This window comes from Lathyrus oleraceus, chromosome 7 (genome assembly GCF_024323335.1).
Source record: "Lathyrus oleraceus cultivar Zhongwan6 chromosome 7, CAAS_Psat_ZW6_1.0, whole genome shotgun sequence".
In the NCBI taxonomy this organism is placed as follows: domain Eukaryota; kingdom Viridiplantae; phylum Streptophyta; class Magnoliopsida; order Fabales; family Fabaceae; genus Lathyrus; species Lathyrus oleraceus.
Window position 1 is genome coordinate 41,428,080 of NC_066585.1, and position 25,703 is coordinate 41,453,782.

At 36.7% G+C, this 25,703-nt stretch overlaps 1 protein-coding gene across 1 annotated transcript; it reads right to left on the reverse strand.

Annotated features, from left to right (window-relative positions):
• Positions 1-1,104: 1,104 nt before the first annotated feature.
• On the reverse strand, positions 1,105-4,492 carry LOC127101227 (luminal-binding protein). The gene is made up of 8 exons (XM_051038587.1): positions 4,228-4,492; positions 3,647-3,914; positions 3,344-3,558; positions 3,008-3,250; positions 2,408-2,887; positions 2,134-2,288; positions 1,951-2,033; positions 1,105-1,853 (listed from the first exon to the last, which is right to left on the reverse strand). The coding sequence occupies exons 1-8, from the start codon at positions 4,268-4,270 to the stop codon at positions 1,346-1,348; spliced, it is 1,995 nt and encodes a 664-aa protein (XP_050894544.1). The 5' UTR covers positions 4,271-4,492; the 3' UTR covers positions 1,105-1,345.
• Positions 4,493-25,703: the final 21,211 nt, after the last annotated feature.

The window sequence follows — 25,703 nt, forward strand, 5'->3', positions numbered from 1 at the left end:
TCTTCGTCAGTTTCTCTATAATACAAGTTGGCCGTATCAATTTCGAAAAATCGATGATGAACTCGTACATGAGCTGGATGTCAAAGATGTTCAAAAATTAGGAAACCATGAAAAAGTGGCAGCTCTATCCAATGGTATTGGTGGAATTGGAGTTGCAGTGGCAGCACTGTCAAATGGTGTTGGTGGGGTGCCAGTTGCTGCAGCAGGTTCAGCCAATTCAAATGTTTGAACCTAAATGAATTTAATCTCCTAATAAAACAATAAAAGAAGAAGGCTGACACAGTTTCTCACAACATGGATGTTTGGTTTGTGTTTGTTGCTTAGGCATTTGCCGGTTCATTTGGTGGCTTATTGATAATTTGGAAATCAGTTTTAGTGGGAATGGCTACACTTGCATGGAGTTATGTTTGTTATAAATATTTATACTCCTTTTTGTTTGTGTAGCAAGAAGATATTGTGGAAGAAGTTATGTGATATCAGAAAATAATAGTGAAAAAAGAGAATGGTGTATTGTTTGTGATTTTAATAGTATGTTGTTTGTGTTTAGAAGCCAAAAAAATGCACGTTTCACCACCACTCTAAACTTCATCTTCACAATTCTCACGTTAAAATATACCAAGGCAATTTGGAGTAGTAAGAAAACAAAAGGAATGAAAAGTAATAGTAGATAGGCTGAGATACTGGAATTCAAGAGGTTTGTGGAGTCTATGGAGATTCATGGAGTCTATGGAGAAGATAGATACACGATTGTGAGAAGAAATTTACATGGTTTAGCGCAGACGGTCGAGTTACCACTAAATTGAGATCTTTTGTCTTGTGTGGTTGATGAGTTCTAAGTAGTTAAAGTTTGGAAATAACTTTGCGGAGAATATTTGTCATAGACCTTTATTTAATGAGATCAAATTTAACTAAACTATTTCTTGAAGATAATATTTTCCTTTTGAACTTTTTTAGATAGAGAAAGTTCAGCAGGAGTGTTTTGGAATTGTAATGGAAACAAGAGTTTTGGACTGAATTGCTTTTATATCAAATTTCTGAAGGAATGTTGGGAAATTCTGAAGAATGACATATTGACATTTATGAACGGATTCCATCAGAATTCCATTTTACCAAAAATTATCACGGCTTCTTTCATTGATAAAAAGTAAAATTCAGGCTCATACAGCAGATAAGTTCTCTCGGAACTAGTAAAAAAAGATAGTACATATAGTTCTACATGTATGTTCGCCGCCAGAAAGCAAGCGCAGGGAAAATTTGTAATTCCCACCTATCATAAAAATTAACATCCTCCGTCTAACCTATTGCTTCTCATCATATATCTAGCTCAAATCTGAGCACAACATCTCTAGAGTTCATCGTGAGATTCATCATCATCCTCACCCTCCCCTGATGCACCACCACCTGGGGCACCGCCAGATCTCTGATAGACTGCGGTAATTATTGGATTACAAACAGCTTCCACTTCTTTAAGCTTCTCTTCATATTCTTCTTTCTCCACACTTTGGTTGTCATCCAGCCATTCCAATGCTTCCTTCACTGCGGTCTCAATTTTCTCCTTTTCATCTGACTCTAACTTGTCAGCCAACTTGTCCTTGTCATTCACTTGGTTTTTCATGTTGTATACATATGTTTCAAGAGAATTCCGGGCATCAATTCTTTCCTTTACTTTCTTGTCTTCCTCGGCAAACTCCTCGGCTTCACGAACCATACGTTCAATTTCCTCTTGGCTCAAACGTCCCTTTTCATTTGTAATGGTAATCTTTTCGGATTTGCCTGTGCCCTTGTCTTCTGCTTTAACATTTAAGATACCATTTGCATCAACTTCAAAGGTCACTTCAATTTGAGGGGTACCTCTGTTCAATTACCACATAACATAACCAATGAATTTCAACACATAAACATCAAATTGAGATAAATTCAAAGAGGGCATACTGAAAGCAGGAAACAAACCTTGGAGCTGGTGGAATTCCAGACAGATCAAATTTACCAAGGATCCGGCAGTCCTTTGTGAGACTCCTCTCACCTTCAAACACCTATAATATAGGTAAAAAAGAAAGCAACCCAATTGAGTTCAAGTTCATACAGTCAAGCATCTTGTATTTAGAAGGAATAAGTCTTAGAAATATGCAATACCTGAATGGAGACTGTTGTCTGCTGATCCTGGTAGGTGGTAAAAACCTGGGATTTTTTGGTAGGGATAACAGTATTTCTAGGAATCAACTTTGTCATCACTCCACCAACAGTTTCAATTCCAAGGGTAAGCGGTGCAACGTCCAGAAGGAGGATATCTGAACCCAGATAGAACAGCAATGAGCAAGTGTAATGCTTTGAAATGTGCTTGCATTAATATAACAAATACCTAGCCAATGCAATTATTAAAAGGTTAAAGTATAGACTATTATGGTACCTTTGGTTTCTTCTCCACCCTCTCCACTCAAAATACTTCCTTGCACTGCGGCACCAAAGGCAACTGCTTCATCAGGGTTAACACCCTTGTTTGGCTCCTTTCCATCAAAGTAATCCTTCAACAGCTGTTGTACCTTTGGAATCCTTGTGCTTCCACCAACAAGAACAATCTCGTCAATCTGGTTCTTCTGTAATCCAGCATCGTCCATTGCCTTCTTCACAGGCCCCATGGTCTTCCTGAACAAATCATTGTTCAACTCTTCAAATCGAGCACGGGTAAGTGGCTCGGAGAAATCAACTCCATCAAAAAGTGATTCAATTTCCACACGGATCTGGTGCTGGCTACTAAGAGCTCTCTTGGCACGCTCACTCTCCCTCCTCAGCTTTCCAAGTGCTCTGTTGTCCTTGCTAATATCCTTTCCATGCTTTTTCTTGATCAATTTAATGAAGTACTCCATTATTCTCTGATCAAAGTCCTCACCTAGTAAACAATGGAAGACAGATAAGTAGAGTAAAATTTTACAAAAGATACATCTTGTCTCAATCTAATCTTATTATTAAAATTATAAGTACACAACTTGTAGTGGTTCTAAGTACTCACCTCCAAGATGGGTATCTCCATTTGTAGCAAGAACCTCAAAAACACCATTGTCAATGGTCAAAATACTGACATCAAAAGTTCCACCTCCAAGATCAAAGACAAGAATGTTCTTCTCTCCACCTTTCTTGTCCAATCCATAAGCAATGGCAGCAGCCGTGGGTTCATTAATAATTCTAGCAACATTGAGACCAGCAATGACACCGGCATCCTTGGTGGCCTGCCTCTGAGCATCATTGAAATAAGCTGTACATTTCAAAAGAAAATGAGTTATATTAGAATAAAAACAAAAGCCAAAAGACTATTGTAGGAGGAGCAAGTTGTTATTTGGCTATTTACCTGGGACAGTAACGACAGCGTCACGAATTGTCTTGCCAAGGAATGCTTCAGCGGTTTCCTTCATCTTAGACAGAATCATAGCACTGACTTCCTCAGGACTGAACACCTTGGTCTCACCATCCTTCACTCTGACCTGAATGTATGGTTTTCCATCCTTGTTGACAATCTTGTAAGGAACAAGCTTCAAATCTCTCTGAACTTCTTTATCTTGAAATCTGCAAACAGAAACAACTCAGTCAACATTAACCCCATCAAATGAAATTATAACAGATAATCTATGAACAACATGTAACAATGTCTTACTTTCTTCCGATAAGTCTCTTAACATCAAAGATGGTCCTTTCAGGGTTGACAGCTGCCAGATTCTTTGCAGCCTCCCCAATCAATCTCTCATCATCAGTGAAAGAAACCCACGACGGTGTGATACGGTTACCTTGGTCATTGGCTATGATCTCAACATGGCCATTCTTGTAAACACCAACACACGAATATGTTGTTCCAAGATCTATCCCAATGACCGTCCCCAACTTAGTTGCTTCCTCTTTCGCAGAGGAAATCGAAAATACACATCCTGTGGCCAACTTCCTAAATGTTAGTTACATTATTCCATTACACTATAAAATCAAAATTGCATTTACATTACACTAATCACTAATCACTAATCACTGTTGATAAATATTCCAGATTCAGATAAAAGGCATAGTAATAAAAAACAATGTCACTGGAATTGTGAACTAACCTAACCTAGTGTTATTAATTTCTATAAATCAAAAACAATCACAAACAGTTGAACAAAACCTGATCCAAAAAGTACTATAAAAATCAATCGGTTACATTTTCGGCATTAAACCATAAGATCTAATAATAAGCAGCGAAAAACTTACCTATTGAAATAATGGCGAGAACAATTAGAGAGGCTCGTGCCATGCTCTCTCTATCCTTCTTCTATTCTTCTTTTCTAGTTCTAAATCGAATCGATGATTACAACTGAAATGGTGAAGTTGCAGGTGTAATGGTGAAGACGGTGAATCAGTTTTTGGTTTTTGGAGAGAACGGTTTGTTTGAAGCTATTTTATAATGTGATTTTGCGATGCACGGTTAGATTCTTCCCGAAGGTGCTTTCGTCAACCGAAAGCTTTATTACACGGGAATATGTCACCGGAGATGACGTGGACCAATTGTGATTAGGCGAACGCTTGTTCTAACCAATTATATTTCTCCTTGACTTGGGAACATCTAAACCGTCCATTCTGGAGACCTTGCTGAATCTTACGGTCAATTTTGCGATGGAAATATTATTATATCATATTTAATATTTAATTCTATTTTTTCTATTGATTTATCTTTTGATTAAAATAATATCTTTCATTATTTTACTTATTTATTTATTTAAAAAAATAATATATTCTCACCAAATTATATTAATTAAATAAAAAATATATTAAATAGAAGACATGGATCGATTATGATACATTCACTCATTTTTTAATTATTATTAATTTAACTAAAAATTTATTTTTATTATATTAATTTTTTTTGAAACCTTGGTATCTGCATTCCAATCAGCTAAACTAAAAAGATCAATTTGATTGTCCATTATGAGCAAAACTTTAACTCAACACAATGATTATTAGCATTATCAGGATATGAATTTAGGATCTATAAATTAATTATTATTATATATATTTTTTTAAATAAGAAAAGAACGCCCAAAAGGGTGTAGTTACCATTGTTATTGTTATCGAATTCAGACCCAATAGACTCATAAACTCAACCATATGAATATTGTAAGGACAATTTTTAATGCATCTTATATGTTTCTTAGACATCATGCGGAAATACTAAAATGTCTTCAAGTTTTTGGAGACGCATCTCTGGACGCACCTAATACACATTCAACGTAGGCCATCTTGAGTGACGCCCTATAAGTTGGGTTTTTTTAATTCCAAAAATGCATCTCCGAGGTATTTCCGTAGATACATTTTCGGAACATTTGCACACCAGTACCAGAAATAGACTTCAAAAACATGTAATTTGACAAAATAAAATTAACATTCATAACATAAAATAAGCATTACATAGATGATTTTGACATAAAATGCAACATTAGACTTTAATATCCAGGTGGACGCTTCAACATCTTCAGAATATCTTAGACCGATCTTGGAATCGTCGCTTTCAACTCGAGTAAAACTTTTGTTTCGAAACGGAAAAATGTATTCCACATAGTCTTTACATATGCATTTGTCTTGATTTCAAAGATGTTGAACTCGATCTTCCATTTGTTGTCAATCAAAGGTGAACAGTACTGTCACGCCCCGATTTTGGTCCTGAATCATCAATTCAATACATACATCATAGTTTTTGCATCTCTGCATAGCGTAACATGCATTTCATACTGTATAATGCCCCGAATGTCAGTCGAAATAAATTTTCGGATCTAAAGGCAAACCGGTTGAATCAATTGTCAAATGTGTGTCAAAACAACAGACGAAAAATTTCCAAATTGAGCTTGCAAACATCAGTTTAATTTATCTATGATTTACATAGTTTAACCTGGTGTATTCGCTTTATTTTTCGACTACTTTTTCGATTATATTTTGATTCGTCTGAGCATTTTAATCGAACATTTTCTATTTCAAAATTTGACAAAAACCTATATATTTTCGAGAAGTTTATTTCGCACTAATCATTGTGGTGTAGTCATTTTAATTTTCTTAGCATTTTTGCGCTCAATTTTTATTTATTTTTGATCCGTTTATTTCTATTTTTTAGTTAAAATAATCTGGACGATTATCTATAATTAATCATGTTTTTGTTTTGAATTTTGATGGTATTATTTATTTTTAATTCATTTTTGAAATTTTATTCAAATAATTAATTTTTGTGAAGAAAAACAAGAAAAAATGAATTTCATTTCCCCCTTCACTCTTGGAGTGCCACGTAGCCCTTCCCTTTCTCTACTAACCGAATCACACGCGTCCCTTTTTCTTTTTGTTTTTCTCCAAGTTTTGTGGATTTGGGTGGAGGCGGAAAAAGAGAAAAGAGATCTCTTTTTAAAAAACACAAGAGGACACGTTCACGACACTCATTTTCCCTTACCATCTCCATCAAAACTTTTTTTCTCCCCCTCTTGCACTATCTTCACACAACCTTCTTCCCTTCAAACTCTCATCCACCACCAATAGATGCGGCTCTCCATAACCTTTCTCCTCTTTCACCGCACAAATAAACCCTCACACCACCACCACACACTTCTTACGACAACCAACCTTCATCTAAAACAACAACCTCCATAATCATATTTCACTGCTCACCACCATAATAGATCTACATCCAAAGAAAAACACCATTGTAACCTCCATCTAAAATAACAACCTCCATAATCATTAACCATTGTGAAGTTAGCAGAAATATACCCGAACGCATCGCACGCTCGAACATACAATAGAGTCGCCATCAAACTTTATTTATTCCCGAAGGAAAGGAAAAACATCGATAAAACCTGGGGGAAAGAGATATGTTGGGTAAGGAAGTCGGTTATGCAAGGGGAATGTATTAACACCCCTTACATCCATGGTACTCCATGGGAACCGTTTTGATTGTTCTTGCTCAAATAGGTGTTATATCTAAAGATTACTCCGAAATAATGAAGGGAAAAGGAAAAGAATAGATAGAGTGCTCGGTGAGGATTGAGGCCCTCATGCCTACGTATCCCCATAGTGCAATGAGGAATTCAGAGCTCCGTAGTTCAAAGAACTAGTGGTGAGAGATGAAAAGAAATGTGATCAAAGTATGGTCTAAACCAAAGGGTAATGTGATTTGAACTCCAATAAGGGGTGAAATATGAACTCAAGATTAAAACCGGCGTTGACCGATATGTGGACTAGTCGGGCTTCCACTATATGGTATAACCAAAAACAAGGAGAATTAAGTGTTTGGGTACAAGCCAAACAGCTCTTGGTTCACAAGGTGATACAAGATAGAGCTCAAAGAGATAATGTATTTGGCTCAAAGAATAGGGTATATCACATGGAGCGAATGAAGGTAGAGTATGAATGCATCATGGAGATGAACGGAATGAGTGACCAAAGTCAAAGAATTGAAGATTTGGTAACAAGTGACTGGAAAGGTATAGTTTGAAATCAAAGTTCAAAGCATCTTGAAATCCATAGGAGAAATGGAATTTATACCATAGAGGGAAGGTGGCATGAACCACAAGTTAGGGGTCTAAGACATGGTATCACTGTATGGTTGGCCGAAAAAGAAGAATTAAATATATGGGTACAAGCCAAACAACTCTTGGTATAAATGCGGACTTTTCATTAGGCGTCGTAGAAGGGTGTATATGGAAGTCCAAAGAAGACTGCATTTCGGTTTCAAAGAAACAATATGTCACTAGGGTGAACAGTTTAATGATTTAAGGTAGATACTGGTTTTTGAAACATATGAATGGTGCCCTAAGACGGAAGAAGGAATAATTAGGATTATACTCACCAAGGATTCATTTCCCTGTGCCTACATATTCTCATTAGGCAATGAGAAAGTCAGAGCATTCGTAGTTTGTGGAACCACGAAAACAAAGGAGAAGATTGAAAGTGATGAAAAGTATAACTTGTACCAATAGAATGGTAACATGGGAACCCATAAGGCAAACTGGCTTTGAACCCAAGAGTGAAAAGGTACAGACTAAGATGTGGAGGGACAGAGGCATACCTAATGTATTGTCTTACCAAAAAGAATGAATTAAATGTTTGGGTACAAGTCAAACAACTCTTCGTTCTCAAGATGTACAAGTGTCCTAAAAGGATGGGTATGGGACCCACAAGAAAGTCTTGTTGGGTGCAAGGTAGAATATATCACTTGCCGGGGAATAAGCAGTTCGAGATCAAAGAAGAATAATATCTTGGATCCATGAAGGAATAAACTCTGAACCAAAGAGAGAAAGAGGTATTGACTAGGATGTGGAGGAAACTAGGCATACCCACTCCTGTCATAACCAAAAACCAAGTGAATTAAATGTTTGGGTATAAGTCAAACAACTCTTGGTTCACAAGGCGGACTTTTCATTAGGCGTCCTAAAAGGATGGTGAATGGAATCCAAGGAAAAGTGATATTTAATCTCAAAAAGATGGTATTGATTGAATAAGTGATGGATAATAAATAAGGTATCTCGCGGAGAATCTAAATTCTTCTGCCTACATATCCTTATTATGCAATAAGGAAATCAGAGCTTTCGTAGTTCAGCCCACTAAGGCTGACAACGAAATGATTGAGGCAAAAGAAAACATTGATTGAATAGTGGAAGAGACTTGATAGTTGCTTGCTAAGAACCATACTAAAGTCTATGAGTAAAGGTGGATACGATGAGCAACTAGGTCAAGCGTCCCGTACCTAAAAATATTCAGAATGAGGGTAGGAATTCTCTATTCTCATTCCTTATTTACTAATTAAGACTCGTCGCATGTAATTCTCATCCTAACTTTCAAGTTGCTGGAGAAGAATCTTTGTTGCTTCTTGTAATGGTGAATACCTTGTCAACCCTTTGATTCGAATTACACTAAAGTCTATGAACAGAGGTGAATACGATGAGCAACTGAGTTAAGAATCCCTTACCCAAAGATATTCAGAATGAGATAATGGAATTCTCCACTCTCAACCATTCTCTATTACTTAAGGCTTGTGTCGTACAACGTGAATTAAGATTGATAAATTGTTGGTAAAGTCCTTTGCTTGTTGCACTACTGCTTTGTGAGGGGAAAGACTTGTCAATCATATGATTTGAATTGTGCTAAAGCCTATGAATAGAGGTGAATACGATGATCAACTGGGTCAAGCGTCCTATACCCAAAGATATTCAGAATGAGTTCATGGAATCCTCCAATCTCATTCATTCTCTATTGCTTAAGGCTCATGCCACACAATTCTAACTTTGCTTGACAAGCTCTTGAAGAACCACCTTTGATATGCCTTGTATGATCCGCTGCTTGGTATGACTGGGGATGCCTTGATTAAGAGTCTGAGTTAAGACTTCGAGCTCCACAACTTACAAAAAAAGTCTTATTAAGTGACCAAGGGTCTTTTGGTCACTCCAATTAGACTGTGGGATTATACAAGATCAAAGGATTTAATTGGTCAAATTTTCTTTTTGATCAACTTGAATCGAGGGTTAAAATTAGTTTTTAAATTATGATTAATCATAATCTAGTGGTTGAAATTTAATTCAAAGGTTATACCTAAGGGAGCATGCAATTGTTAATCAAAACTTGATTTAAAACTAATTAAAATTCTAAGTCAAAATTAATCCTAAGGGAATATGCATTCATATGGTTAAAAAGGTAAAATAGACCCCTAAAGGATAAAATGGTCATTTTACAAAGTGATTCAATTAGGAACACAAAATTAATCTTAACTAGACAATCTAATTAGAACCTAGTATTGATTAAGTCTTAAAATGCATATTAACCTAATATTAGAAGTTAATTAAATTCTAAAATCAATTAAAATTATAATCCCAATTTTGATCTAATTAAAAAATATATATACTAATCTCCTAAATTCTAATCAACCTAAGAATATAATAAAAATCCTAAAAATGATTAGCCTAAGTAACCATGATTATCAAGAATTAATTATAATTAAGCTAAAAAAATAGAATTAAAATGCAATTATTAAAGGAATCAATGGGGTGCATAATTAGAATTGTTGTGCATACAGCAACTGGGCCTTATACCTTAACTCATTTCTTGTAAACGAAAAAGGGCCCAAAACTCGTGTGGGATGTAAGGGTGCATACTAGGATAGGTTTTGGCCAGGAAATAGGCCGCAGGCCCAGGAAACAAACAAAAAAACAAGGTGTTGCAGGAACGGGGTGTGTGTGGACCCGTTGGGGATGTAGCAAGCAAATATGCATTGGGCTTTCAGCCATAGGCCCAAATAGTCTCAGCCTGAATTCGAAAGGAGGTGTGCATGTGGAATGTGGTGCAACGATAAAATGTATGGGCCCTGACCCCAGGCCCAACTCACGAAGGAGTTCACAAGACGCCATCAGAAGCCTTAAATGAGATTCAAATATCTCCAAACTCAGACCAAGCTTCCCATGGCGATTTCCGGCCACCGCCTCTGCCACGCCGGAAATCACTTCTGGCGACGGAGGAGACTAAAACACCACCTATCATATATTAAACAGATTGTCTTCCCCTCATCTTTCTAAGCCCTAAACTCCCTCCTCACAGTTTTAACTCCATCGGTTTGAATCGAACGTACCAAAAAACGAACCTTAATTCCAAATTCGTCAATCACAAGCAATGGAGGTGAAGCAGATAAGGGTTCAGGTTTAAGATTTATCATCTACAACTTGCCAACTCGGAAATGAAGAAGAAACTATGACGTACCTGCACATGAATCTTCCAATGACGTTGATAGCAAGAAAATACTAGAGGCAGCACCAGGTAATTATGATTATTCAACCTTGCAATTCTTCTTCTCCTCAATCCCCTTAGTGTGTAGCAAAAAATCCGCGTTCTGCAATTACGAGATAGTAAGAGAGTAACGGATCAGAGAGTGATGAATGAAGGCTTAAGCTCCACCAATTGAGGCTTCAATGTGAAGCTTCAATGATGCGTTCGGAAGAGAGCGCTAGTGAGGATTAATTCAGAGGGAGAGAGAGAATCTGGTTGAGAGTTTGAAGATTGGAAATTGAGAGAGTGGATGATCCTCTGAACGAATGATCAAGTTGTTATTTATAGGTTGTTAGGATCTTAGGGTTTGTGAAAAATTATGTTATGGAAGTTAGGGGTTTTTATAATCGAGGTGGGTAGTTAGTTAGGGATCAGTTATTTTTATTTTATGGTCCCCATGTAGTCTAGCTGGCAGGTTGTTCTATTAGGCAGTTAAGTTGAGTGAGGTTAGTTGATGAAATTTCTAGTGAAATGACTGAGGTAGAAATTGGCCACAGTTGATTGCAATGGAACTTGAAGATTGATATCCAGTTATGATATTAATTTGCAATTAGTTAGTATTGAAATGGCAAGGTGAAACATGGATTTGTCCAATGTAATTGATGAGTTAGTGAAACTATGTTTGCATTAAAAGAGAATAACAAACAAAATTAGCGATGAAATCCTTTTTCTGTAATTGGTACCATGTTGTGTTATGATATGTGCCATGCTTGGAAATGTAACATCAGCATGGCATTAACATGAGTGTATTTGATTCCTTGAAGGTGCATCAGTAGGAGTTTGAACTCTTGATGGTTCTGTGGCTGAATCATGTGTTATTGCAGTTTTTTTCTTGGCCTTTATTCATGGCATGTTCCTGTTGCACCCCAAAATTTGCTCACTTGGTTTTCAACCATCATATGCTTATTGCTTCTCATACATTGCATTTACATTGGTACTTGTGTGTGGGATCAAGGATTGCTAGAGCTTGTGATCATGAGTTGAAGATGGAAGTTTTCAAGGAAAGTTGTGTGGTACCTCATACCCATGAGTATCTTATTGATTCAATATCATTGGCTTTTTGAAATTCCCCAAGAATCTTTGAGGAATCAGGGTGTGACTTCAGTTACTTGGCCCTTAAACCTTTTGATCAGGAATTAGGGTTTTGGCTCCTTTCAAGAATTGAGTTGAATTTTCATCAAGAATTGGTTTCTTTGATCAATTGATGGCCCAAGGTATCAAGTATGACCATTGGATTCATCACAAGACTTCTCAAAGCATTGCATTGGATGATTGGTGAATTTTGACCTGATTAGTGAAAAAGTCAATTGTTGGTCAAAGGCTGTTTCTGACAAATTTCTTAAGCAACTTGGTTCTCAATGGATTATATGTGTATTAGGGCATCCTAATTTGGATCGTGGACCTTTGGTGGGTATTATTTGATGTCCAGTGATTTATTCTTGATTATTTGATTATTTAAGCAAAAGTCAACAAAAGTCAACTGTTAACCAAGTGGACTTTTGGTCAAAGTTGAAGTCAAAAATCTTGTTTCAACATCATATGGATTTTGGTGGGAAAAAATTCAAGGGAAATGTGGTTTTGGAAGCTAACTTGTTCATGAAGTAACTTGGTGAAGTGGAAATTTTTCTAAGTGTAAGTTACTTCATAGTGCTGATTTTGTAAAATTCATAACTTCCTCATTTTTTATTGAAAATTTGCAAACTTTATATGCCTGGAAATATGGGAATAATATCTACAAGTTTGTAAATATGGTCCCATGTCCAAAAAATACTTATTTTGAGAGTTATGGAGCAAGACATTATAGGTCACTTTTGAGAATTATGGGTGATTTTCACCGTTCAGCCATTTTCGAGTCCACTTTTGGAGAATTTAAATGTTTCAAACCAAATTATCACCGACATGAAAGTTGTAAGGCACCTCAATACCTTTCCAAAGAGTATAATAACTTGAGTTAACTCTCAAAATTGAGAAAGTTATGGCCATGAGACCAAGGGGTGGTTTTTGTGAATTTACTAAAACCTAGTTTTGCATATACTCCATTTTCTCAAAATGTAGCCATTCTTTTTAACTCAAATCAAACCCATGACCTATTTAGATCGTGAATGAGAGTACCTTGCCTTCTATTTACACCCATGCGACCATTTTGGCCAATGTTTCACTTAAAACCTCATTTTTGCCAAAATTGCCAACTTTGATGTTTCTCTCTCTACACTCCACTAACTTGTACCATCTTTTCCCCATGTACTACTGCACTTATGAGGTGTCCAAAACGCACAAATCCCCTAGCCAAATGTGAACAAAACACATCCTTGCTTAACAAGTTGATTTTTGGTCTTATCTTCCATTTATGCCCTCCAACGTCTCTTTGCTTGCAATGACTCTTCTACCCTCACTTTGGGGGCATATATAAGCAAGCCAAGTTGTCCATTTCAAGACACACAAGCTCTCTCTTCCCCTTTCACAAAAAACCACCAAATTAGTCTTATCTTTCTTCCTCTTGAATCAAGCTTTTTCTCCAGAATTTCTCAATATAAAAACTCTTTATTTGAGTTGAAGGAAGAATAATTTACAAGAGTTTCTGGGTTTCTTTTGATTTTGGAAGCACAAGAGGGCAATGGACTCTTTCTCCACTTGGTAAGCTTGCAAAACCCTAACCATGGCATTTCAAGATCTGGAAATTATTGTATGTGTTCTTTATGTTGGTTAGAAAATTTTTCATGTTAAAACTTTCCATTGATTCTTGCTTGATTTTCTGATTTTTGGATTGGAAGTTATATGATGAAAAGTGATTTTTAGTCAACTTCTCACCCAGATTTCTCTCTCATCATTCATCCTTTTGAAACAATTTCTAAACCAAAGTTGTAGATCTCTCTGAGATCTACAACTTTGATGTTTACAACTTTTTATTTCGTTAAGAAACGAAGGAGAAAAATGGAAGTGAAGTTGCCTAGTTGGAATTCGTGAAACATGATTTCAAGTGAAAAAGTGATTTTTAGCCAACCTCTCTCCCATATTTCTCTCTCATATTTCATCCTTTTGAAAAACTTTCAAAACCAAAGTTGTAGATCTCTTTGAGATCTATAACTTTGGTGTTTATAACTTTTTATTTCGTTAAGAAATGAAGGAGAAAAATGGATTGAAAGTATACAGCTTGAAAATCGTGTTTCACGATTTTATGAAGAGATTTTGATTTTTTTTTGCTTTTGCATGGCCATGTGGTGCGTCGTGGTTGGCTCACCTTGCTTTTGTTCTCTAGCACCCAATGATTGGATTTGTTTTGATTGGCTTGGCACGGAATACCATGTGGACATGTTTGACCAACTTTATTTTTAGTCATTTATTTTCTTCTATTTTCTTTTACTTGTTTATTTTATTAAAAATACTTTTAATTATAAAAAAAATATTAAAAAAATATGTACTGAAAGGTATTTGTGTCTATTTTTTATTTCTGATATTTATTTATTTTTACATTTAGTTTGCTATATTTGGTATTTTAATTTCTAAAATGTGTTTATTTTGTTATTTCTTTTATATAGCTTATGAATTTAATTATTTATGGATTTTTGTAGATTTTGGCTTCTGTTATTTATGAATTTAGTTATTTATTAGTTGATGTTTGTTATTTTTGTAGATTTTTTGCTTCTGTTTTTGTGCCTTGTTCAAATTTATTTTGTTCAAAGGTTGTTTTAGACTAGTTTGTGAGCTAGTTTCAACTTCGTATTTTTTGTTTTGGTGATGCCTTGATCTTTTAGCTTGAGCAAGGATATGCCTATGACTTGTTAGAGGTTTGAGCTCCTGTAAATATTTTGTTTGGATTTTATATCCTATTTTTCTATTTTCTTTGGGTTTTTTTATCATGAGCATCCCTTTTGCCTAGTGTAATTTACCCCAACTTCATTTTGAAGCTTGTGGACATAATTTAAGGCTTAGTTTTGGGTATGTTATGATCATTTGGATGCTTAATTGGTATGTCAACTTATTTTCAATTGTTGTAAATTTTAAGTTGATCATTTGGCTTTTACCTTAAGCATATAAGTTTGTGTGGTTTGTAAACCCTAGTTTCCTACCCTTTTGATCTTTTGAGCCAACTTTTGCTTTGACCTTGACTCCATTGATGCTTAGAAAAATGATAAGCTCAAGGATAGTCTTATAAAAGACTTGAGAGACATTTGACTTCATTTGATCACCTTGATCTTTCTCTTTGATTGTGTTTCTTTCTTACGCTTATTTGTGTTTTTTTTTAGATACATGGAATGCATTGATGCGAACCATCAAGGAGATGATTCTAATTTATTTATCTTATTCTCATGACATATTTAAGGACTTAAGATCAATTTGGTTGATTCATTTAAGATCCCTAACTTGTGTTTGCTATGATTGTCTTTGTTGCTTTATTTTCATTCATATGCGATCAAGGTTAGGAGATTGTTTTGATGTGTTCCTTTGCCAAATACCTTTGATCCAAATTGAATTGAATCTTGTGTGTTTGCTACTGAATTCTAAATTCATTTTACCTTTAAGGTATAGCTTATATGATTTTATGGCTTGCATTCAATTACAAGTCCACTTTGATGACTTTTGGGAAGCAACATTTCTCCTCCTCCCACTTTGTTTTCTTTCCTGTTTGATGGTGAAACCTTTAGGGTTGAGGATCTATATTTGAAGTATATTTTCATGTGTATGTGAATATTTCAATACTTTCATCTTTGTCCTTCCTTCTTGCTTGCATTACAAGTTTGCTTCCTTTGAGCTATGTTTGATGTTTTCGCTAGCTAGTTTTGTATCTTTAGGACTATTTCATTTCTTGAATAATGTTCAATGATTGATACTTATTAGTATGTCTTAGCTACCGCCTTCTCTTGTTTGTTTTGATCCTTTAGTGATCATACCTTCCTTGTTTGACCTTTGATATATGATTCCTTTGTGTGATGATATCTCTCACTTGTGTGAATTGTGTTTGTTTTGTGCTTTAGCCTTAGTGCTTTGATCATTTGACATCCTATGTGATATGTTGATGACTTTGGGTTAGTCATTACCTTTTCACATGGATATTTGATCATACATTAGTTTGTTTTGTTTTTCATAGATTTCTTGAGTATTGCTTCGTGTGCATTACATCTTGTGGCGATCTTATGCATCCTTTCCGTGAGTTTGTTTTGTTGCTTGATCTTAGTATGCATGTTGACTATCCTTGATTACTTATTTATTTTTTGTTTGCCATGCTCCCTTAGGATTTGACTTCATCTTGTGCAAGATAAGTCATTAGACCTTAGGATTTTATGCATGCATGCTAACATTAGGGTTTTGCTTAGTCTCCCTTATCCTCAATTTTAGGGCCACTATTGCATGATAACGTTGGGCTTTGTGTAGTCTCCCCTTAGCCTTTTCTTCTTTCTTTTGTATTATACCTTCTTTTTATTAATCAAATTCAAAACACTAAGCCATAACGAGTTGGTTCACATGTTATGAGACTTAAGTAATATGAGGGTAATGAGGCGGTACATTCCGTTTACCATTATTTCTCTTATTCATAGCCTTTTATTAAAGACCAATTCTCAAATCTTTTTCATAAAAGTGGAGAAGGAAGAGTGTCCCTACATTGGGATTAACTCATCACTATCTACAACAAAAATACAAACCAAATAAAACTCTTTTTGGCCTCTTGGCCCTTTTTTTCTTTTGCAAACCTTCTTCTTAACAAAGGATGTGTTATTTCCATTCCACGTAATGAGACGTGTAAGTACCTAAGGTCGGGCGGTAAGTCGTTAAAAAGCTAGAGTGTGAATGTAACATTATCCGCCTAAAAAACATAAACAAACCAACTTTTTAAGGTGAACTACGAATGCCCTAATCCCTCACTAAGGGGGTACGTAGGCACAAAGGTTTACAACCACGTCGGGCACATTAATAAAAACCTTTTCTTTTTTTCTTTATAAATAAATCAACCTTCTATCATGCATTACATTCCTTCTTAGATTTTAAGCTTTAGACTTAGACACTCTTAGAACAAACAGACTTGTATGGATACCATAGAGTACTACGGACGTGAGGGGTGCTAATACCTTCCCCTTGCGTAACTGACTTCCGTACCTAGTTTTCTTTATGGTTCGGTGGCGACTCTGTTTCAATCGAGTTAAGTTAATCAATAGCTTACACTCGGAATTTTCCCGCCGCGACAGCTGACGACTCTGCTGGGGACTGAGGCAATTGCCCTAAGCGAGTCAATCCTAGCACTTGTTTGTTTTGTTTCTTTGGGTGTCTTTCTGTTTATCGCTTTATTTGCTATCATTGTTCTATATATGTTTGCATGCATCTGCATCTGGGATACTTGGTTATATACACTGTTGTTTTCTTTGTGGGTGGGTTGATACTATAAGGTAAAATGTCCAGTACCCAGGCCAGAGATGTCACTTAGGAAAACTTAGGAATAGAGTGGAGATATGACGACTATTTAGGTGCAAATCTGTTTAGTGCGGTCATGTGAGCCACGCCCTGATGAGGTTTTCGATGTGGGATGCTATCGTTATGCACACTATGCTACTACTATGATAGTACTTTCATACATATCGATGAATTTGTGGACCTTTCGACCTTACCCTGACCAGTTTTACCCGTGAGTGGGGTGGGAACTCTTGAACAGGTACATGCTGCAAAATTTTATTACTTGGTTGATGTCGAACTTTTGGTCCTATGATATCCGGTTATTTCAAGAGACAGACAACAGAACTTCAGTGTTCATCAACCTTGATCCAACTTGCTTGTGTGACATACGCATGCATATCATTCATTTTATTTTTGTATAAAAGATAAGCTAACCCTGCATACGCATATCATTTCCAGGAAAGTCAAAGTTCTTGTTACTTCTTAAGATGTCAAACAACAAAGATACATGCACGAGACTTCTCAGAAACAAGACCACCTACACCTTCTTTCCATTCGACTTATCTAGGCTACAAGGATTAAGTAAGAGAGTGGTTGATAGAAATGTTGAGGAATTCGCAAGTGAGTATGGGCATATCCTGTTTTTTCTGCATTCTGGGATTGATGATAAACCTGTTAACACATTGCTGCAATTCTATGACCCTGGGCTACGGTGCTTCACCTTCCAATATTACCAGTTGGCTCCAACATTTGAGGAGTACTCTTCTCTTCTTAGAATTCCTATCAAAGAGGAGGTTCCGTTTGTGAGTGTTCCTGAAGAGCCAAATTTTCAGCTGATTGCAAATACCCTTTATTTGGGCATAGGAGAAGTTAAAGAGCATTGGAGTGTGAAGAAGAGTGGTGCATGTGGTCTCTCTTTGAAGTTCTTGGCATACATAGCTGATCACTATGCTGATAACGAAAGTTGGATGATTTTTAGTAGACTGCTAGCTGTTATGGTGTATGGAGTTGTATTATTTCCTGATGTGGAGAATTTGATTGGTCTAGCTGCTACTTGCTAATGGATGATACTTCATTGTCTCATTGCACCTCTTGACATGGTTCTTGGTTGCGCAGGTGGCTCGTGATCAAAATGCGTGATTCCAAATAAATCTTTGGTACTGCAACAGGTTAGCATTTGACATTGATATGCATTTCTTGTTATTGCTGTAAGTTACAGGGTCTTGATGCCTTGGTCAGGTTTGGATGGTTTGATTGTGATGTACATGATGCATTGCTTGAATGGTCATATATTTATGCATTTATGACCTTGTTCAATTTCTTGCATTGGTTCATGATTGTGTAGCAGGTACGTTCCAATTTGGCCATGGTTCATGCAGCATAATTTGGTTGGTTCTTGTACATGCTTCATGACATGTTTTGTTTGTTTTTGACGTTGTTTTGGTAGGTTTGTGGTTTGCTCAAGTATGACCAAGTCCATGGCATGATGACATCAAGGTTGAAAATCAAATACACATGGCCAAATTAAGATCAAAGATGGATTTGAAAAGATGGGATTAGGACTATGATGGGAAACTTAGGGGTTAAGGATAGAAAAGAATTTGAGTTGACTTTGGTCAAAGTTAACCGAAAAGTGAACTGTTGACCAAAGTCAACATTTGGTAAACATGTATTTTTTGCATTTTTGCATGTAATAAGACATTTGTGATGATAGAGTTTGATGTATATGAATGAAATTGAAACTAGTTTATAGATGAATTTTATACTTGTAATGATCTTGTATGAATATGATTTGAAATTAATTGAAATGAACTATGAACATGGCTTTGGATGAACATGAATGACTTGAATAAACTATTAACATGAATCAAATTGACTTGAATGAACAATGATGAGCATGATCCCAATGGTATGAAATGGATTTGAACAACATTGACGAGGTGAAACCAAGCAACTCATGGAGTAGGAACTTGAATTGTCCAAATGAAATGTCATGGAATGGAAGCAAATAATGGAAGTTATAGGACCAAAGACTTGAGCTATGACCAATGGGCTGAAGCACAAATGAATGGAACCAAAACCAAGTAATCAACATGAAAGAACCAAGAACAAGAGGTTATTGGGGGACCTTGATCAAGCAAGGGTATCAAACACACAATGGGTGAAGAATTGGATGAAACTAGGGTTTGGGGGCCATCCAGATGAAAAGTCAATCCATAAAGTACCTTAGGACCATATCTTCCTTGATTAGAGTTTCATGAGGCATGCCCTTCAACCAAGATCTTTGAATCAATTACGATGCTTCACAAAAAAATCTTCAATGTGTGAACCCCCCAATTAGGGTTTTGATAGCCAAGACAAGGCCCAGGGAAACTCCATAAGGCTTCATGACCATATCATTAAGAATTAGGGTTTGAAATCCCTGAGGAGTGCCATGATGAAATCTTGTTGAATCCACACTTCAAAGACCAGGCAATTAGGGTTTTACACCCCCTATGCTTTGAAGAATACTCAATTCTATGCCTTGAAGGTCTAATCCATACACAAACCCTAGCTTTGCAAGTCAAGAGCTTTGAATCTATAGTGATCAACTAATCGATGAATGATGCATATGAATGAAGCATGAATGTATCCATATGATTCCCAAGTCAAGGGTTGAGTGCAAAGATTAAAAGGCGAGGGCAAATTTTGGGGTACAACAGTTGTCCCTATTTAATCCTCTTGAACCTGAATGGTTGAATTGCGATAGCCTTTCAGATATTCTAGGTAGAAGAGGATTAAATACTAACGTATCCAAAAATTTGTCCGTCGAGAATGGTCATACTACTGAGGTGCATATATGTTTTTGATATTCTGTGGGGGGGGGGTTGCGGATGGAGAATATGATATGCATGTTGCATGATGTATGCTTTGTTTTCATGGTGCATGGGTGTTTATATGGTTATATAGATAGAGGGAACTCCGACTCGCCATCAATTATACCAAAGAGACTGATGTTGTAAAGTCAATGTATTAACACTGCTATTAAGGATCCATTTGGCCCTACTGAGGAATATAGGGATATATGATCTAACCGGGCGATCATCAAGACAAATGCAGATGTTCAAGCAATATTTTCAAACTACCGATCATCTTTTTAGTTCTTCGTGAGGTTACAACAATGCATAAAGTTTTCTTTTGATGTAGCTTTTATTATTCCCCAAGATTTTGAAGCATTATGTGATTAAAATAAATTAGTTATTTTGCAAACAAAATGCAGGAGAAGCAAAAACAATTGATAAAAGAAATTGAATTTTATTGATCATGAACAAAACTGGGCATATGATGTGTACAAAGTGAAGGAGAATTGCGGTCCAAAACGCAGCGGAAATTAAAATTTTCTCCTTTAGAGATCCTTACGAATGGTCATGATCAGTGATAGAATATTTACCTCTTGTGACGGTTGAATCCTTTGGTGCAGATCTCTTGTGACGATCAAACCCTTTGATGCAGATCTCTTGTGACGATCAAACCCTTTGATGCAGATCCACTAAACGATCACGAACATTGAACGATGACAACGTCTCTACTCAGTCCACACGAACGGGTTCCTTCAATCTCAGTGCTAGCTGGTACGAATGAAGGCTTTGAGTGAGAGAGAGAGAGAGAGTGAGAGAAAATGAAAATAATGCAACCGCAAAAGGAATGCTTCTACACAAGGGTTCTATTTATAGAACCACTTGTGTGGGCTTCAAGCAAAAAGGCCCACTTAAGTGTATTTTGGCCCATATCTTATAATATGCCCAAAATCACTTAAGCCCATGGTACCTTACCATATTTCGTATTCTACTCAAGTACACCGTACCTTACGATGTTCTATAATTCACTTAAGGGCACCGTACCTTACGGTATACCTTAGTTACTCTATCTCTCATCAATCCGTCCTTTGTGTGTGACCCTGTAGGTTTTCGTGATGTTGGCAATTATACTAAATCACACATTTAATATAATAAACAGTGAGCGGTATCTAGCAACACATCACTGCTACCCAAGACACGAAAATGTCATGTGATCTGACAAAACCTTTCTGTGATAATAATTATGTGTATAATTACCCTTTTGCCCTTATGTCTATATTGAACACAAGGCATAGACCGTGTCATCCTTGTCCAGTTCAATATTGGGCCCATAGACATTTATCCTGTTATGCAGGATGGGCAAATTCCATCTAGGTCACTCATGTCCCTCAGCATGCTTTGTGGAGTACCCATCAACTGTCTTTATGGTTATCCAGTTACGGACAACGTTGGATCAGCAATAAAGCACTCGACTCCACATCTAGGATCCATAGTGGTTTCAGGTCGAAGAGTGGTATACACCATTATCACCATGAGAATAACTTATGACACTTTGCATAACTTTCTATATAGTATTCTCATAGCGGGTCAATCCGGTATAAATATTACTCTTAATATTCATACCTATGTTTAAGACTTGATAACTCTTTATCCATGATCCATGAGATGTGATCATCAGTCTACAAACATAATAGTCTTAATGCTTTAATGTTATCCCACTTCACACTAAAGCTCGACTACGGATACTTTAAGAATAGTGTCCTTATGTTTAATGTGTTCTCATGATTAAGTCACACTTAATACATTAAACGGGCTATCTATTCCAGGGACTTTATTAATCAACCATAATAAAGAAAGTGCCTTTTATTATTAATAAATAATTCGATACAAGTACCAAAAGGTATTGGCCTCTAGGGCTTACACCAACACAAAGATGCAAACATCCTTAAAGAGGACATCGAAAAAATTGAAAATAAAATAAATGGCAATGGGAAATATTTTTGTATTTTTCCATTGATTATAACATTGGTCGTTATCCACTGTAGGATCTGAATCCCAAGACCTTGCTTCGATTGACGATGATTGAATTGATCTTTGACCGTCTGAGATCTATCTTGTAGTTTAGTAGGCTCAAGAATCATAGTCAATGTCTTTATCCCTAACTTTTTCCTAGACATTTTCTATTCTTTTCGTCCACCGGGATGCTCCTTTTTCCTGAGCCGCCCTTTCGGGGTTTCGACTTAGAGAGCTTAATATTTTTATTTGATCCCTAACTTTTGCATGGACAATTCATTTTTTGGTGCATCAGGATATCCGTTTTTTCCTAGATTAATTTTGTGAAGATTAATCTAGTGGGCTTTTATTATCATTTCTTTTCAGGCATAATATTTTTTGACTATGTATGCATTCACTGGCGATGACAAGTCTTCCCTATCCATTATTATGAGGAGTAGAGCTCCATCTGAGAAGACCTTCTTAATGACAAGAGGTCCTTCGTAGTTAGGGGTATATTTGCCCCGAGGGTCTCAGTGAATGGCAGAATACTGTTTGAGCATGAGTTCTTCTGAGCGATACTCACAAGGAAGAACTTTCTTATCAAAAGCTTGTTTGAGGCGTCTTTGGTACAACTAACCATGGAAAATAGTCGTCAAATGCTTTTCTTCAATCAGATTCAGCTGGTCATACCGAGATTGAACCCATTCAGCTTCATCAAGACCAGCTTCCATGATGACCCTGAGTGAAGGAATCTCGACTTCAATTGGCAGAACAACTTCCATCCCATACACTAATGAGTACGGAGTTTCCCCAGTGGATGTGAGAATCGAGATCCTGTAACCGTGCAGAGCAAAAGGTAGCATCTCATATCAATCCTTGTATGTCTTGACTATTTTCTGGATGATTCTCTTGATGTTCTTATTAGCTGCTTCTACGGAACCATTCATCTTGTGCCAGTATTGTGAAGAGTTGTGGTTCCAGATCTTAAGTTCTTCGCACAACTCCTTCATCATATTGTTGTTGAGATTACTAGCATTGTCAATGATGATCTTGCTAGGAATTCCATAGTGGCATATTATCTCTTTCTTGATAAACCGAGTAACCACTTGTCGAGTGACATTGGCATATGAAGAAGCTTTGACCCATTTCGTGAAGTAATCGATATCAACTAGGATGAATTGATGACCATTGGAGGCTTTAGGTTCTATCATCCCAATCATATCAATACTCCATATAGAGAAAGGCCATAGAGACATCAGAATGTTCAACGGAGTTAGTGGCAAAAAGATCTTGTCACCGTATATTTATTTTAGAATGGTAGTCCGCGAATGGCGGGACTCCATGGATCTTTATAAAGTTTGAGAATGGTAATTTACATGGAAAAGGGCTACATTGAATATAATGATCACTACTCTCCCTACCAACTTTGAAGTCCGTTGTGCTCTTGTCTTTGGTTGAGAATGACGAATCAGAACTAAATGACTGCTCAAAACTGCTTCAAAGATGAAGACCAGTCGAATGCAGTTACTTTCCATAATCCCATTTTTTCCTATATTGCCCCAAGGTGAGGTACTCAATCTACCGAGATAAATTTTATGTTTTATGTCTCTAACTTTTGCCTGGATCTCCCTTTCGGGTTTTTAATCCACTGAGGCGCTCATTTTTGTCTAAGCCGCCCTTTTGGGTTTTCAACTTAGAGAGCTATTCTTTTCTTTTATTAGGCGGAGTATTTCTTGACTGCATCGGCATTCACAGTACGAGTGAACTCTCCATCATCCATAGTTGTAAGAATCAAAGCATCGCCTGAAAAGCCTCTCTTAACAACATATGGGCCTTCATAATTAGGAGTCCATTTTCCCCTAGCATCAGGTTTGAGAGATAAAATCTTCTTGAGCACGAGGTTAACTTCTTTAAACATACGAGGCTTGACCTTATTATCAAAAGCTTTCTTCATTCTTTACTGATATAACTGACCATGACACATGGCAGTCAATCTCTTCTTTTCAATCAAATTTAGTTGGTCATATCTAGTCTGACACTATTCAGCTTCTGTCAACTTCGCTTCCGTCAAAACATGCAATGATGGGATCTCAACCTCTACGGGGAGCACAACTTCCATGCCATAAACGAGAGAGAAAGGGGTTGCCCATGAAAGAAAATATTTGTACGTCACAACCATCTTCTGAATAATCTTCTTAATATTCTTATTTGCAGCTTCGGCTCACTTTGTGAAGTAATCAATAGCAACCAAAATGAAATGATGTTCGTTCGAAGCTTTGGGCTCAATCATACCAATCATATCAATTCCCCACATGGAGAAGGGCCATGGAGAGGAAATGACGTTCAACAGTGTCGGAGAAACATGAATCTTATCTGCATAAATTTGACACTTGTGGCATTTCTTCACAAACTTGCAAAAGTCATATTCCATTGCCAGCCAATAGTAACCTACTCTCAACATCTTCTTTTCCATATCATGTCCATTGGAATGAGTACCAAAGGAACCTTCATGGACTTCAGTCATCAAGAGGTTTGCTTCGTGTCTATCTGTCGCACCTCGAAAAAAATGGGGATACGACTACAAAGCGAAGCGCGGTCGCACGCTCGCAATGATGGACTGAACAGAGTCGCCACCGAACTTTATTTATTCCTAAAAAGGAAAGGGAAAATATCGATAAAACCCAAGACAAAGAAAGGATAAGATATGGTCATCGCAACCAATATCAGGGTTCGGGAGTCGATTACGCAAGGGGAAGGTATTAGCACCCCTCACGTCCGTTGTACTCAACGGGAACCATTAGGTCAGTTGTGTGCATTAGTGTTAGTTGAAATGTTAGGCTTTTCGAATTATTAGGTGGGAAAGAAAGAGTAAAAGAGAGGAAAATGTTTTTGGATTTTTTAACGAAGGACTAAACCTAAGTTTTTTATTAGTGGGCCTGACAAGATTTATGAATCCCGCTCCTACGTATCTCAAAAGAGAAGTCAAGGTTTACGTAGTTCTGGGTAGAAAAATGTTTGTTTGTTGGTCGATTTTAGCGAAAGTCATACTGTATTAATCGATGAAAACATTATTTTACCCAAAACAGATGAGGAGTGAACGCATACCACACATCAAAGTTATTCTAGTCTCAGGAGTGCATGGTATACACCACGTTCCATTTCCACCTTTGATTGAGAAAGGGTTTGAAGAAACCGCACTGACAATTTTAGACGATGGCGAGAGCTAAGATTGGCGAGATATACATCTCGAATCCTAGTCTCAGGAGTGCATGGTATACACCATGTTCCATTTCCACCTTTATTGAAAAAGTATTAAATAAGAATTAGGTATTTTGAGTTTTTGTTGAGAAAAATGACTTGACACTAGATCAAGTATGAATGGATGTTTTAAGAGAAATTTGAATGAGTGTTGATAGAGAAAAGTGGATAAATTTGGATGATGGCGAGAGCTAGGATTGGCGAGATATACATCTCGAATCCTAGTCTCAGGAGTGCATGGTATACACCACGTTCCATTTCCATCTTTATTGAAAAATGTTTAGATAGGGATTAATATTTTTTGAGTTTTGATTAGAAAAAATGGCCTGACGTTGAATCAGGCGTTTGAAGAAAGTTTGAAAGAAATGGAATAGAATAGGAGGGAGAAATGAATTGATTTGTTTATTGAGAAAAATACTCGACGTTGGA